The 17,500-nt window shown below is 40.4% G+C and overlaps 2 protein-coding genes across 6 annotated transcripts in view; one reads left to right on the top strand and one right to left on the bottom strand.

Annotated features, from left to right (window-relative positions):
* smpx (small muscle protein X-linked) overlaps positions 1–7,776 on the bottom strand; it is a 13,165-nt gene extending 5,389 nt beyond the window's left edge. The window contains exons 1-2 of one of the 3 annotated variants that reach the window (XR_008834023.1): positions 6,646–6,737; positions 3,514–3,573 (exon numbers count right to left, since the gene is read on the bottom strand). Coding sequence is in view for 2 of the 3 variants with exons in the window: in XM_056433762.1 (XP_056289737.1) it covers positions 3,514–3,549 (36 nt within the window). In the remaining variant the exon portion in view is untranslated. Of the gene's footprint in view, positions 1–3,513; positions 3,574–6,645; positions 6,738–7,729 lie in introns of those variants that run through there. The other 2 variants (XM_056433762.1, XM_056433761.1) reach the window with 2 other exon arrangements.
* Positions 7,777–9,087: 1,311 nt separating this feature from the next.
* mbtps2 (membrane-bound transcription factor peptidase, site 2) overlaps positions 9,088–17,500 on the top strand; it is a 14,916-nt gene continuing 6,503 nt past the window's right edge. Inside the window, exons 1-6 of one of the 3 annotated variants that reach the window (XM_056433758.1) lie at positions 9,088–9,253; positions 9,365–9,846; positions 10,506–10,903; positions 13,620–13,768; positions 15,232–15,370; positions 15,971–16,074. In XM_056433758.1, coding sequence (XP_056289733.1) covers positions 10,829–10,903; positions 13,620–13,768; positions 15,232–15,370; positions 15,971–16,074 — 467 coding nt within the window. In that variant the 5' untranslated portion in view covers positions 9,088–9,253; positions 9,365–9,846; positions 10,506–10,828. Of the gene's footprint in view, positions 9,847–10,505; positions 10,904–13,619; positions 13,769–15,231; positions 15,371–15,970; positions 16,075–17,500 lie in introns of all 3 variants that reach the window. The other 2 variants (XM_056433760.1, XM_056433759.1) reach the window with 2 other exon arrangements.

Genomic DNA, 17,500 nt, shown 5'->3' with positions numbered 1-17,500 from the left:
TGTCTTTATAAAAAGTGAGACACACACACAGACCAACATACACACACACACACACACACACACACACACAGATCAACACACACACGCGCGCGTGCAGCTCAGCGATTTGCCTGCTACCTTGATGTTAACCTGCTGCCTGCCCCTGACGTCCCGTCACTTGAATTTGATGTGTGTGGGGTTGTTGTTGTTGTTTTTTGCATCGTGCTGTACACTGTATTGTAAATATGCTCATATTGTACAGCTGTACAGAGAGGGGGAGTGTGTTGTTGTGTTTCACGGGGGACGTTGGGTTTTATTTTTAATTAGTTTTTTCAGACATTGAGGTGTTTTATTGTGGTAGTTCTCTGTTTTATTTTTAATATGTTTTTTCAGACATTGAGGTGTTTTATTGTGGTAGTTCTCTGTCACGTTGCTTTGGCTGGGGTCGTTTCCTGTCTTGTGCTGCCGCAATCGTTTTATGACATTCCAACCAAAGGACAAAGGGAAATTTCACCATGAATTGGAAAATTCTCTTGTACTTTGTGCTTTCTTTCCGAGAGAGAGGGATGAAAGGACTGATACAGGTACAGGTCTCGTAATCATGGAGGCTACGGCCGCGATTAGCTTAGCTTAGCATACGGATGTCACCAGCTCGCCTGGCTTCGGCTCGCTGCACCTTTTATTAAATGTGTTATAACATAAGAAGCCAACGCAGAAGTGTCTTAAAACATGCATTCTCTCAACCGGCCAGCAGGGCGGCGACTCCTCCGGTTGCAAAAATAAGTCAAATTGCATAGAAGTCTATGAGAAAATGACTCTTCTTCTTCTTCTCTCTTGATTTATTCCGTCAGTAAACATTGTAAACATGAGTTTAAGTCTTCTTCAGTACAGCATGATGTCATCATTTGCTAAATTATGGTCCATTTAGAATAAAATAGACCATAGAGCAATAAAGTATGCTTAAGGGATACAAAAGCCGGAGGAAACCAATTTAAAGAAATAAGAGAGAGAGAGAAAGAGAGAGAGATGTTGCGTGTATTCTCTTTAAGCTCCTAATTTACATAATGCAACTACAGAGTGTATAATTTAGTTGTTTAAAAGTCATAATGTAACTTTGCCAAACATATATTCAGACTTAATGGATAACACAATTGAGTAACCGACCAGCTGCAGCACGATTAACTTAAAATGTTCAAACGCTGTTGGGTCGTTTAATTCAGGATTATTTTGAGTTATTTTAATAGAAATATAAGAGGACACTCAAATTATTTTTTTTGAAATCCCCAAAACATTTATTTTATGATTATAGAAACAGGAAAAAGCAGTAAAGAGAATAGTGGACATTGTTGTGAAGGTGCGCTATACATATATATTTGTGTATACAATTCCCTTTATGCCAGATATCATTTACATTACTCCCACACATGTTCAAAAGCATAACAACTGTTTTCATAATTGATCTCCTGCCTCCCACACAGACCCTGATTCCATTCAATTATATACAATAATAAAGGCAAGTTGCAAAGATATATATATATATATACATATATATATATACACTGGGTACGAAAAGTATTCAGACCCCTTTACATTTTTCACTCTTTGTTTCATTGCAGCCATTTGCTAAAATCAAAAAAGGTCATTATATTTCTCATTAATACTTAGGACCGTGTGATATTTCAGTTTTTCTTTTTTAATAAATTTGCAAAAGTTTATACATGTCTGTTTTTTTCTGTCAAGATGGGGAGCTGAGTGAACATTAATGAGAAATAAAATTAACTTTTTTGATTATAGAAAATGACTACAATGAAAGAGTGAACATTTTAAAGGGGTCTGAATACTCTCCGTACCCACTGTATATACACTACCGTCCAAAATTTGGGGTCATCCAGACAATTTTGTGTCTTCCATGAAAACTCACTTTTATTTATCAAATGAATTGAAAATTGAATAGAAAATATAGTCAAGACATTGACAAGGTTAGAAATAATGATTAATATTTGAAGTATTAATTTTGTTCTTCAAACTTCAAGCTCAAAGGAAGGCCAGTTGTATAGCTTATATCACCAGCATAACTGTTTTCAGCTGTGCTAACATAATTGCACAAGGGTTTTCTAATCAGATATTAGTCTTCTAAGGCGATTAGCAAACACAATGTACCATTAGAACACTGGAGTGATCGTTGATGGAAATGGGCCTCTATACACCTCTGGAGATATTTCATTAGAAACCAGACATTTCCACCTAGAATAGTCATTTACCACATTAACAATGTATAGTGTGTATTTTTGATTAATGTTATCTTTATTGAAAAAACAGTCCTTTTCTTTGAAAAATAAAGACATTTCTAAGTGACCCCAAACTTTTGAACGGTAGTGTATATATTGTTGTTGTTTTATTGTTTTGAAAATCACTCCAACATTCAATTTGAGAATCTGCTTGAGAATGTGCAGTAAACAAAACCTACAATCCAAACACTTGAATGGGATGATGTCAACACTTTTAATATTAATATAAGCATTTTAAAAAGCCCTTAAATCTCTGATTTTGGGTAAATCATTAAAAACTCCATCACCTGAAACAATAACGATTGATTTTCACACTGTATTGGTTCAAATGTCTGGAAAACAACGATATAGTATTCTTTTGAAAATGTTGAAAGTTATATGAAATATATATATATACATATATGTTTTACTTTATTTTTATGGAAATATCTATTATTCACATGCTGTAAATCTGTACTGCTGTTTCTCGTTCGTGATGAACTTAAAACCGATGGTGGAAGCGCCGAGACGCAGAACCTCGTGTCTGTGTACTGAACGTGGTGTTTTCAAAAAAGAAGCCGTCCGTCCAGATGCCTGTCCCATGGTTAGACGAGCACAATGAGAAGAGAGAGAGCGAGAGAGAGAGAGAGAGGACACACTCTCTGGTGAACGCACAAAGCCATCGCAACACAAACGCAGACACACACACGACCCCTCATCCTTCGCCTCGCTGCAACTCTGCGCTGACGAAGCCTCGACGCCGTATTATGCACAGTCAGCACTCTGTATCCGCCTTTACCAATAAATACTTTCACGTGTAAACATCTGTCATCTTTACCTTCGCATTGAAAATGCGGAAGGTTATGTTTTGATCGCCGTGTATTTATTTATTTATTTGTATGCGTGTTATTCGCATAACACAAAAAGTATTAAACCGAATCGCATGAAATTCGGTGGGGTGATTGGTTATTATCCGGGGACCATTTGATTAGATGTTGGGATCGATCGGGTCAAAGGTCAATGTCAAGGTCATGAAAAGGTCAAAATCTTCTTTTTACCATAGCACGGTCAATTTCTATCCAATTGGCATGCAACTAATGCCAAAATGTTCATAATTCAATGCCCAATCTTGTCATATGCGAAGGTATGCGCTCTACCGAGTGCCCATTCTAGTTATCTCATGTGTTACTCTGTTATTGGTTATTTTGCTGGTTGGAAATAAAACTAAGACACACACACACACCTTATTGTTCACACAGTGTTTTACCTGAAGGGCTTTGACGTTGGACGAAGGTTTGGACATTCTCCTCCCGGTAAGTCCACTGACCTGTAGGAAGCACAGATCACAGACATTCAGCTGTGTGTGTGTGTGTGTGTTGGGGGCATTGGCACTCCGTTCCTCTGGCTTTTAAAGGGCCGGGATAGCATTTCCGTTGCTTAGCGACTCCCGGAGAGAAGCAGGTCGAGGAACTGTTCTCTCAATCATTCATGAGAGGGAGGCGGCGGGGAATGTCAAAATAAAAGCCCGTCAGGTACGAGGAAATATAAATGGGTTTCACTTTCTTTGACGGACTCTGAATGGGTTTATTATTAATCACAAATATGCAATAAAAATACAAATAAAAACACTTAAACTCCAATTATGGGATAATTGCATCAACATATTGTTATAGTCCAACTGAAACGTCACTAAAGTTAATCAAAGTGCCTCAAACTCAAGTGCATATTTGACCATATACCAAGTGAGTTACTCATAGTAATACCATAAATAACACTATGAGTTACTCATAGTAATACCATAAGTAACACTATAAGTAACTCATAGTAATACCATAAGTAACACTATAAGTTACTCATAGTAATATCATAAGTATTACTATGAGTAACTCATAGTAATACCATAAGTAACACTATAAGTAACTCATAGTAATACCATAAGTAACACTATAAGTAACTCATAGTAATACCATAAGTAACACTATAAGTTACTCATAGTAATACCATAAATAACACTATAAGTTTCTCATAGTAATACCATAAGTATTACTATGAGTTACTCAGTAATACTTATGATATTACTATAAGTTACTCATAGTAATACCATAAGTGCCATTCAAGAGCCACTGAACTGCTCATCTGTTTTTATTTCAGATATATTCGGAAAATATGTGTTTTTAGTTTTCCGGTGGAAGATGTCGGGACTTCCTGCTGTCCTGATGTCACTGCAGGTTTGTTCTTCCTCATTTCCCCTCAGCCCGCTTTCTGTTATTTCCTACTTCCTCCCCCCCTTGTGCGGTTTCACAGATGAACACTGACCCGAGTGGCTCCCAATCGTAGAAGTTTCCATGAGCCTATTTATCTTATCTTACGAGTGGCTCGGGCCAGAGGACCCGGGTCCCAGGCTCTCGATGACAGCCCCTTAGTTACCGTTACTAAGGGGCTGTGTGCGCAACAACACACAGCAAGAGCTTTGCTGTCCTTGACATGAGAGCCAAAGCCTGGACACCCCCGAAATACACAACCACACACACACACACACACACACGCTTACACAAGGGTATTTATATTAGCCGGGAGTAGCAGCTGCCCCCCCCCCTCCCCCCCCTCCCTGACCCGACGCCGCAAACCCTCGCGAGTCCGTTCACATCCACACAACAGCACACTCACATGGCCTCTGGCACACACTCAAAACCACAGGCCCAATTATTCCTTATACTTTGAATTATTTAAATCTTCAATGTGTGTGTGCAGACACCCAACAAAAAGGCCCTTTGAGCTACGTGTGTGTGTGTGTGTGTGTGTGTGTGTGTGTGTGTGTGTGTGTGTGTGTGTGTGTGTGTGCGCGCGGCGGGTATTTCTGTCATATCAGCGAGAGCCGCAGCTGCACCAACACAGCAGCAGGAATCAAACCACCAAATAAATGTGTTTTATTCTGCTTTACTTACAAGGATGAGGCTTTTTACAGCAGCCGCCATGAGGGGGACATATCGTATCAAGTCTCCTAACAACTGCTGGGAAATTTATGACAGATATTCACGTTCACGTTGCCATTAGCATGTTAACATCTTCAGTTAGCGTCCTGAAGTTAGCCCTATATGCTGCTAACACTGTTTTATTCTGCTTTACCAACAATAAGGCTTTTCACAGCAACCTCCATGAGGGGGGGGGCGGGGGACAGACACACACACACATCTTACCAACTATCGTAATAATTGCTGTGAAATTCAAGACAGATATTCATGTTCACATTGCCATTAGCATCTTAAGTTAGCATCCTAAAGTTAGCCCTATATGCTGCTAACACTGTTTTATTCTGCTTTACTAACAACGATAAGGCTTTTTAGAGCAGCCTCCATGAGGGGGGGTGGGGGGCGGGGTGACACACACATCTTACCAACTATAGAAACAATTGCTGTGAAATTCACGATAGATATTCATGTTCACATACCATTAGCATCTTAAGTTAGCGTCCTAAAGTTAGCCCTAAATGCTGCTAACACTGTTTTAGTCCGCTTTACTGACAATGACAAGGCGTTCTAGAGCAGCCTCCATGAGGGGGGGGGGGGGACATATCTTACCAACTATAGCCTACTAACAATTGCTTTGAAATTCACGACAGATATTCATGTTCTCATTGCCATTAGCATCTTAAGTTAGCATCCTAAAGTTAGCCCTAAATGCTGCTAACACACGTGTACTGTCTTGTTTTCTCTTTGTCAAACATTCTTATGAAAAGAGCCAAACCAGCCATTAATTGGTCCTACTCATATGTATGTATACATATATTAAATATATAAAGTTCAACATTTAAGCTATTAGCTTGTCTTAGCTTAGCATAAAGACTGTAAGCGGGGGGAAACTGCTAGCCGAGCAATGCTAATATGTGCTAAGCTAAGCTAATCGTCTCCCGACCTCAGGTTCAGCCTCACTTGAAGGTGCTGCAGCTCTGAGCTCATTTCACGACATGTTAAACTATTCTTGTGAAAGGTTTGGAAACAATGAGCTTTGGGGCTGGAAGGACATGTTGGAAAACACTGGAAGACACAATAATCCATTGTTGGTTGTTAAAAAAAGTCAAATTGTCATTTGTTGACAATAAAATATATTTATTACGAGCTACCATTGACTAATAAAATGCATATATAGGAATAGAACAATGCTTTAAAAAACAAAAGAACAATAAGAGTTCAACTTTCCTGCAGCTTATTGGAAACTTCCAGTCTGTCATATAAAAAGTAAACAATGAATCCCACAATGAAGGTACACATACCTGCCATTCAAACACACACACACACACACACACACACACACACACACACACACACACACACACACACACACACACACACACACACACACACACACACACACACACACACACAAAGCAGATCTAACTTACCTGTTGAGGACACTGTCTCGTCTGATGCTCGACTTTAGGACTTCTCTCGCTTGTTCACTGACACTTTCTATCCATCTCTCACACACTTGTTTCCTCTCGACACTCCATCTCTTTCATTTTCTTTCTCCTTTCTTCTTCTCCCCGCCCTCTCTCTCTCTCTCCCTCTCTCCCTGCCTCGTAAGTGGTGGAAGGATTCCTGTCATATCTGGGATTTGTTCACTCTATATATAGAAGAGTGATACACAGAGGGGACCTGCTTTCTATCCACACACTCTTCTATCCACACACACACACACTCTTAGACACACACACACACACTCTCTCAGACACACACGGACACGCAGAGTGACGGACCAAAACATCGTCAAACAGAAGCACGGGACACTTGGATTTCTTTACTTTTAACATATTTTTAAGGCTTTTAAACTATAAAGTCACTGTGAAGTGTTTTCTGCCGGATTAAACTCAATTAAAAAAAAACATTTAAGCTAAAGTCTGTTTACATGATATTCAAATGTGTCATAATGACAAGTAAAGTCTTCCATTTGGACATTTTCTTGAGCTAAATTTATAATAAAAAGGCTCCAGCGAGGGAAATAAGTTACCGTACACACCAAACTTCCTTCAAAAAGGGAACATTCAAACATGTAACCCTTCAAAACTAACGACTGTGTGCTCAGACGGGATTCACGGATATTTATAACGATGGCCATGGTCCCAGATGTGATCATCTTTTACGACTATTCAAACTATAATTACTGTAAAACTCTCCAGTGGAGGAAATACTTTGAAGTATAAAACATAAACAACTGTCTGTCGATATGGAACTCATGTTCAGAATGACACGTATGAGATTATTCTGTATGCTGCATCTTCAACACCCTTCTAATCTTAGGGACTAAAATGGGCTCTGCCCTATATTTCAGCTGTGACACTCACTCAAACACTCAAACACACACACACACACACAGAAGTGGTTATACTGGTATGTCTAGATGTACACACTGATGTACATCCACGGGCTCAGAGGGGAACTGTGATCTCACAGAGTTAAAGGTGTGTGTGTGTGTGTGTGCTCTCTTACCTCCTGGCGTGCGTGGCTGCTCTGCCCTGCCTGCGCTCCCTCTGAGGTCCTCTTCGGCTACCTGACCTGCTTCCGCTGGTCCCGATTGGCTGGGAGAGAGGCACGAAACTCCTCCCAGAGTGGAATCCGACCCATCATAGGAGAAGTAGAATGAGTTTTCAGCCCGTGTGTGTGTGTGTTACTCTACATAGATGTGTATTTTGTTCTCATCTATTGGAAGTCTTGTGCAGTGTGTGTGTGTGTTTTAACCTACCTCTTCTCTCAGGATTCCCCTCAACGTTTCCTTAGATGCAGTCGTCCACCACTCTGACCCCATGAAACTAATCTACTGTGTGGCTGGCCAGGTAGTAAAATGACTCGAACTGTAGGCTCCTTCATATATTTCAGAACATGCAAATCACACACACGCAAACACACACGCAAACGCACAGGCCGCTCCTATCTGTTGGCCTGGACGAGGCAACAAGGAAGGAGGTTTAGATGTCCGTATGCTGAAGCTGCAGGTGGGTCTGTGGGTGCTCTAGCACTATAATAAATGGGTGGTGTGTGTGTGTGTTCCTCAGGATGCAGAGGTGTGTGAGACGTCTTTTGGTCAAAAGTCAAACAGCAAACCTGCAGGAGGGTCTCGGCAAAATATAATTGAGCGTGCATGTGTTGTCCGTATACTGCACATGATGGCGTGATGACTGGGAGCAAAGGCTCAGGGACTACTTAAATCCCCCCCCAAAATATTGTTATGATTGGGGGGGGGGGGGGGGGGAGAATTTAAGTATTATTATTATTATTATTATTATTAAATAATTGTATTATTATAATTATTATAAGTAGTTATCCTATTACTATTATTACTACTATTATTATTTGTATTATTATTATAAATAATAATAATAATCGTAACTATAAATAACAATAATTTGGGAGGATATTTAAGTAGTTTTATTATTATTATTATTTTAGGTAGTTATATTATTATTATTATGAAGTAGTTATATTATTATTATTATGAAGTAGTTATATTATTTTTATAGGTAGTTATATTATTATTATTATGAAGTAGTTATATTATTATTATGATGAAGTAGTTATATTATTATTATTATAGGTAGTTATATTATTATTATTATGAAGTAGTTATATTATTATTATGATGAAGTAGTTATATTATTATTATTATACGTAGTTATATTAGTATTATTATGAAGTAGTTATATTATTATTATTATTATGAAGTAGTTATATTATTATTATTATAGGTAGTTATATTGTTACTATTAAGTCATTTTAAATTCCTCTATTAATTACTAATAATTTGCCTTTCTTTCTTTTGATGTCTTAATTGTCTCGTATTTCTCTTACAGCTTTTCCACATCATTTAAATGAACAGTTGGAAAGACAATCAAGAGACCAAAGCGTATTTTATATAGCCCAATATCACATGTATTCCCACCATGTGATCATTGTTGTCAGACTTGTGTCCTTTTCTGAGGACTTCAGTTGAAGTTTGGGACAGCATCATGTCGGGGGGTAAGCTACCCGCTGTAGAATTGACATATATAATTTAAATGAGGTCATACTAAATGGGCCACGCAAAGGATGATGACGAGTCCTCCCTCTAACGGTGTGGTTGTCCTTCAGCTCAGACGACTGCTTTTTGCCGGGCGGCGTTTTAGTTGGCAGCAAACGGGAAGTCAGAGGGCCACGTGTGCACGAGGGCATCCCAAAGGTGACCTTCAGACCTTTGCAGTGAGATTAAAACGTGAACACTGAGAAGCCGGATTGTATCAACATCGGTGTGAGATGCATCAACACACACACACACACACACACACAGTGTGTTTTATATTCCCCCACTCCCGTTTATATGGCTCGGCTACCTCGTCACATCTGAGTCCGACATCGCCGTTGATTGGTGTCCTTTTACCCTGCTGGCCTTTTGCTAGGATGAAATCCAATATCCAGACTCACACTTTCATTTCTTTTAACCGCTGCAGCTGAGCCAAAGAACCCTGATCAATTATTCTGCTCTCCTTTTTTTCTCAAGGGCTGCTGCTGCCTTTAGGTTCTCGTGGTAAAGTCCAGTTCCACATGAATGAAGGCATTCAAAGGGAACAGAAGCAGTGAGTAATGATATACTGGGAAATAAAAAGCCTTAGAAAATACAAATAAAGAGAATATTTGATGATATAATACACAGTTACCATTGAAGTTGATGATTACTTTAAACATTGAGTGTATTTAAATATTCACAGCTTCACACAACCACTAAACTGCTTCGCAGTGCAATGGAAATATATCTATATATATAAATAAATATATATAATATTATATAATATATATATATATAATATCTATATATATGTTGGTAAGACATATACATCAAAGCAAAAGATCTTTTTACATATTATACAGTGAATTTATACTTTATATTCATGCAGTAGAATACAATGTAAAGAGTAAGTTCATTACATGTTCATATTTCCACATTTTTCATTCATATTTATAAAAATGTGAAAGCATAATGAGTTAAGATAACATTGTAATCAACTTGGGGGGGGGGGGGGGTGCTGTGCAGCAGTTTCAATACAAAGTAGGAAAAGTTCAAATATATAAAGTCTGAGATAGGAAAAATATATATGCTTCGTTAAAATAATTATACCGAACATAAATAGACGTCTGCAATAATTTGTCTTATTTTTGACTGCCTGCTAAAGAACATAAATACATTTTAAAAAAGGGTTCAAACAACTTACATCAGCCCCAATCTTATTTCGTACAGGTGAAGTACTCTACTTGACCACGGGGTGGCGGTCGAGCTCCATTTGATCGGCGACAACAACAAAAAAGCAACAGAAGAAGAAACACAACCCGGAAGTTTGCCCCGCACAGTGCTGACGGCTCCTTTTATCCCTTCACAGAGCGAAGAGCATCTCTTCTTTCCTTTTCACATTTAAATATATATATATAATATAAAACATTTTTGTATTAGTTTTTTGTCCCGGCGGGCTCGCTTCCGGTGGACAACAAAAAGAACCGGCGGGGACGGGAGTGATGGAGGCGGCGCGGTTCGGCTCGTCGTGCCCGCGGAGCCTCTGATGCGCCATGATCCCGGTGCCGCTGCTGGTGTGCGTGATGGGAGCGTGGTGCGCGCTCTACCTCGCGGACACGCTCCTCAAGGTGAGCACAGGCAGGGCCGGAGTGGGGCCACTTTTCAGCCCGGGAATTTCAGGCTCAAGACCAGCCCACTTTTTTCATGGTAGTGGATATTGGATAAATGAAGCAACAGTTCAGCTCTTACTATCCTGTAGTTCTTTTATTAATACCATGGTCCAACAAATAATGTAAAGGTTAAATACAACAATAATAATCCACTTAAGATGAGAAGTTAACAAAAAATATGCATAACATTAAAAAAGGCAGAAGGGCGTAGCAGGGGTGTCAGACTCAGATGAGGCAGTAGGCCAGATTTGTTGGAGTGAGACCTCATGGGGGCCGTCATTGTTATTGTCATTGTCATTATCATTTTTCTGCATGAGTATTATATAGTGGTGATTTACTCCTTTACTACACCCACTTCTGAGCAAACAATGCATATTGGTTCATCAAGTACTGTACTGCTCTTTCTTAGAATATATAACTTTAAATCATATAGTTTCCTCTGTTATCCTCTCTACCTGTCCCTGTCGTCATGGCCTCCTCATTGCAAATGTCGGGCTCATCATTTTCAGCAGGAGACTCTTATCTGCTGCTCCGAAGCTACAAAGAAAAATTAAGAGTCATATTACTGCATACTTCAATATCAATATCAATATTATATATCAATATTTCCATAATATTTGCAAAGTCTATGGATCGCCATATTTTGGGTGATATAAAAAGGCTAATATTTTAATTCAATTTAATATTTTGCTTGGGAATAGGTTGACAACGCTGCAATGATATTAATCAAAGCTACAACGTTAGCCGAATAGTTATGTTGCTAATCATTAGGCCTTTGTCTCTCTTTACCAGTTGCCACTTGTGTTTGTCCTCTTGAAAATAAATCTGTAAGCTTGGCACATTTGGCAGCATCCTCCTCCAATGCCTTTCTTTTTTTCAACCTGGCTTTTTCAGCCCCTCCTGCCCTCTTCCTCCCGTCCATCCTCCCTGACGCGTATCGTTACGGTCGGGCCGGCCCAGCTATCCGTAGCTGAGAAAAGTTTTTGGAAAAGACGGCTAAGGGCCGAACCAACTCGATTAGGAAGTTCTCCTCTCCCAAATTGAGTTGGTTGGTTCCATAATGGACTGAACCAACTCTATTATTTGGGAGGGGTGAACTTCCTCGCATGGTACAACCCATGCAGAGGCTGCGGTGTCAGAATGCGGAACGTGTGTAGCCCACTTTAAGAGAAGATGGACTAACATGACAAATGTCAACAAATCAAATTCTCGACCGGCCCAGAAGTGAAGCGGCCCACCGGGAACTCTCCCGATTACCCACCCCGGGTCTGAGCACAGGTGTCCCCCTTCCGCCTGTTGAATAACATGTCAGCTCACGAACGAGGAGCATGGGTTCGCTGTAATCTTTAACAACAACAACAACAACACGAGGACGCAGTGGTGATGCCCCTCGATGAGCGGGCGGATAACACATTTAATATTTAGCTAATGTGATGGACAGTGACCTCATGTTGTCTGTAGAAATCAACCACATGTTTTGGGTGTTTTAAAGTATTACAAAAATAATTCCCACTGTATATATATATCACCACATTCCTCCTCGGATACTATTTTGAACATCCATGCACAGAGCAGATAATGTAAACACCTGTCATATATTTATTATATTTAATTGAAGTTTCTTGACTTACAGTACTCGCTTTTTTTATTTAGTTTTTCTAAATATCCTCTTATTTTTATTTATTGCACCAAAGCACCAATGCAAATTCCTTTTTGTGTGAATAGCTACAATAAATATAATAAATATGATTCCGATATCCTGATATCGACTTGGACTAACACTGGCAGAGCTGCCTGGACAAATGTCGCTCGCCTTTAGTTCGGTTGAATAATATATACAGTGGGAATTATTTCAAATACTTTAAAGCAGATTTCTACACATAACATGAGGTCATCGTCCATCACATAAACTAAACATGTAATATATGTTATCCACCCGCTCATCGTGGGACAGTACCACTGCGTCCTCTGTTGTTGTTGTTGTTGTTGTTGTTGTTTACCGTTACAGCGACTCGCATACGTTTGTAGGGCCCTTGCCTTCTTGCCTGGCTTCTTTCCTACCTTCCTTTCCTCCTTTCCCACCTTCCTTGCCTCCTTTCCTTCCTTTCCTACCTTCCTTGCCTCCTTTCCTTCCTTCCTATCCTCCTTTTCCACCTTCCTTGCCTCCTTTCCTTCCTTTCCTACCTTCCTTCCCTCCTTTTCCACCTTCCTTGCCTCGTTTCCTCCTTTTCCACCTTCCTTGCCTCCTTTCCCTCCTTTCCTCCTTTTCCACCTTCCTTGCCTCCTTTCCTCCCTTTCCTTCCTTCCTTTTCTACCTTCCTTCCCTCCTTTTCCACCTTCCTTGACTCCTTTCCTTTCCTCCTTTTCCACCTTCCTTGCCTCCTTTCCTCCCTTTCCTTCCTTCCTTGCCTCCTTTCCTTCCTTTCCTCCTTTTCCACCTTTCTTTCCTCCCTTTCCTTCCTTGCCTCCTTTCCGTCCTTCCCTTCCTTCCTCTGTGTGTGTCAGTGGACACAGAAACACACCCACATTTCTCTATCTCCTCCCCACTACGTATTGCATGTGTTTCACACGTTGCCGTGGTTACAAGGTGTTACGAGAGCTCCCTGATTGGCTAACGTGAAGCAGAGAAAGCATTTATTTATTTTTTTACGTTTTTCCCGTCGTCTCTCCGCAGTTGTCGTCGACTCACCGGATCCGGTACGAGTCGTGGCTGTCGAGCCGCGGCCTGATGCTGTCTCCCTTCCACGTGAGGTGGCAGACCACCATGTTCAACCGGCTGTTTGCCTACTGCGCCCGCATCAACCCGCGGGCCCAGTACCTGTGGTCAGTACACGCATACAAGTGATGCAACACGCACAAAGTGATGCAACACGCACAAAGTGATGCATGCTGTTGGGGCTTCCATGTCCCTGCTCTCACACGTAAACGCCATCTTTTTTTCTTTGTGTGTGTGTGTGTGGCCAACTTAATAAGCTCATTGATTATTTATGATTGAAGGGCAATGCACATTTTAATTTTTTATTTATTACACACTTATTCAACTGACGAGGCTCTGAGCTCATCCACTAAATTTAAACTATTACAATAAAAATACACATGAATAAAACTTAAATGATGGAAATACAAGAGCCCAAAATAAATAGCATTTAATAAGTAGATTGATAGTTTGTTGACTAGCGACTGACTTGAGATCTGATTTATTTTTTAGGGTGGCAGACGTAATAAATATGATGAATCGTGTCCTGCAGCATGCCGAAAAACAACAAAACTGAAATCCCAAAGTTTTGGAAAAGTCATAAAAATGTTATATGTTCATTTACACAGTTTGATTAAAAGAATGAACATTTATATCCATAATTATTCTTTTAATCAAACTATTGTCTCTCATCCATTTGTGTCATTTAAGGTGTATACTCATGTAGACACAGAGATTTCACATGTCATGTGTAAGTAGTTATGTTATTATTATTAAATAGTTATATTATTATTAGTAAATAGTTATATTATTTTTATTAAATAGTTATGTTATTTTTATTAAATAGATATATTATTATTATTATTATTATTATAAGTAGTTACAATATTAATATTATTATAAGTAGTTATATTATTACTATTAAGTAATTATATTATTAATATTTAATAGTTATATTATTACTATTAAGTAGTTATATTATTATTATTAAATAGTTATATTATTATTATATGTAGTTACAATATTATTATTATATGTAGTTATATTATTACTATTAAGTAGTTATATTATTATTATTAAATAGTTATATTATTATTATAATTAGTTATATTATGATTATTAAATAGTTATATTATTATTATAAGTAGTTATATTATTACTATTAAGTAGTTATATTATTATTGTATGTAGTTATATTATTATTATTATTATTATTATAAAAGTGTCCTGGAAATATGGTTTAAAGTCCTGGAGTATGAGGTGTGAACCCTGCCCTTTAATACGCGTTGTGGATAATCGTCACCAGTCAGAACCCGCGTGGAGTAGATTGTGCTTAATTTGCTGAGTCAGCATTTTCTCTTCATGCAAATTATCCTCCATTCATGCAAAAGACAAAAAGTTGTGATTAATTTGCCCACGTGTGCGTTTCCCACCGATCACCATAACCCAACAGAACTTCTGCTGCAGTGCAGATAAATGTTGTTCTCATCACAATGGACGACCGCGATGAGCGAGCCACGCCTCGCGGAGTCCGGCCCGATGGGGAACCGGACCGCACCGCCTCACCGCTGTCCTTAAAACACTCCCCCAGGTTCAACAGCGGCCTGGTGTTCGGCCTGGTGTCCATGGTGGGCTCGGTGGTGCTGCTCGCCAAGACGCTGCAGCAGACGCTCGCGCAGATGACCGCGGACAACCCGCGGGTCGGAGGTCAGCAGATGCTGCAGGTGGTGGTGAGTACGCCCCCCCCTCCCCCACCCCACCGCTGTCAAGTGACAACCCCGGAGTTCATTAATGCCCTTGAAAGCTCTCTGGGAGTCTGCAGTATTCAAATGAGGGGGGGGGGGGAGAAAAAATGCCCCCAATTATGAGAAGGGCACTTTTTTTTCTTTCTTTTTTTACCTCCTGCTCCCTTTTTCACATTAAAAAATATATATTTTATTAAGTGAGGTGTCAAACAGCCGCGTGTTAATGTGAGCGCCGTCCCCGGAGGAGCGCGGCGGCGGGCAGGTGATTCATGGGAAGCTATTAGGCGGCCATTTATAACCCGAGTATTCAGCGGGGGGGGCTGGGTGGGGGGGGGGGGTAAAAAATGCAGACCACACAGAAAACCACAGCTCCTCCGCCGTTAATGTGACGCGTAGAGGAGGAAGATCAAATACGTCTTTTGGGGATTTAAAAAAAAGTTTTGCCGACTGTGCGGATTCAGAGCGCCGCGGTTTATTTAAACTCTCCGAGATCAAAGAGATCAACGAAGATCAAAGAGGGGAGACGTGAGATGGAATGACTCCCGCCTCGTGGCGTCTGTGTCTCTGTGTTTTTGGGGTCTTCAGATCCCCGGGGTCAACCTGCCCACCAGCCAGCTGGCCTACTTCTTCACCGCACTGCTGCTCAGCGGAGTGATACACGAGCTGGGCCACGCCGTGGCAGCACTGAGGTAACACACACACACACACACACGCACACACACATACAGACACATACACGCACGCACACATGATAGATGAGATATATACTTTATTAATCCCCAAGGGGAAATTAGTTCTCTGCATTCAACCCATCCTTAGTTATTAAGGAGCAGTGGGCTGCGGTGATGCGCCCGGGAAAACACACAAGCATACACTCACACACACACACAGACGCACACACACAAGCACACACAGACACATACAGACACGCACACACCCACATACACACTCCACCACACGTACACACGCACACACATACACACGCACACACCCACATACACACTCCACCACACGCACACACATACACACGCATACACACACACGCAGACGCACACACACATACACACAAGCATACACTCACACACACAGACGCACACACACATACACACAAGCATACACAGACACATACAGACACGCACACACATACACGCACACACCCACATACGCACGCCACCACACGCACACATACGCACACACATACACACACACAGACGCACACACACATACACACAAGCATACATGCACGCACACATACATACACACGCCACCACACGCACACATACGCACACACAGACACACACATACACACACACCTACGCATACATACGCATACACACATACATGCACGCCTACACACATGCATACACACACGCACAAACACATACACACATACACACATATGCAAACACACAAGCCACCACACGCATACACACGCACACACATACACACATATACACACACATACAGACACATACTCTCATACATACGCACGTATGCATACATACACACACGCGCACATACACACACACATACACACACCTACGCATAAACACTCATACACACACGCGCACACACATGCATACACATACACACATATACACACACATACCACATCGTTTGTTTGTGTAAACATTCATTCTTTGGCAATAAACCTGTTTCTGATTCTGATTCTGATTCTGATTCTACGCATACACACTCATACACACACGCGCACACACATGCATACACACCTACGCACACACACTCATACACGAACGCACATACACACGCACAAACGCATGCATACACACAAACACGTACACAATCACACTCACACACGGACATCCGTAAAACAATCTGTCACCACGACAACCGGCAGAGTAAAGAGCCCCGTGGCCATGACGACGGAACAAAAGACGATGTCAGATATTTACTGTTTTCATTCAAGATGCTTCAATGGACGAATGTTTCTGTCTCTGTTTCACTTGAATGACTCTTCAGATTATCTTCTGAATCTCTTCTAATTATCTTCTGAATCTCTTAAAATTATCTTCTGAATCTCTTCTAATTATCTTCTGAATCTCTTCTAATTATCTTCTGAATCTCTTCTAATTATCTTCTGAATCTCTTCTGAAT

The sequence above is a fragment of the Pseudoliparis swirei genome, chromosome 16, assembly GCF_029220125.1.
Source record: "Pseudoliparis swirei isolate HS2019 ecotype Mariana Trench chromosome 16, NWPU_hadal_v1, whole genome shotgun sequence".
In the NCBI taxonomy this organism is placed as follows: domain Eukaryota; kingdom Metazoa; phylum Chordata; class Actinopteri; order Perciformes; family Liparidae; genus Pseudoliparis; species Pseudoliparis swirei.
Note: the sequence above shows the minus strand (reverse complement) of the source record. Positions and strands in the feature narration are given on the sequence as shown.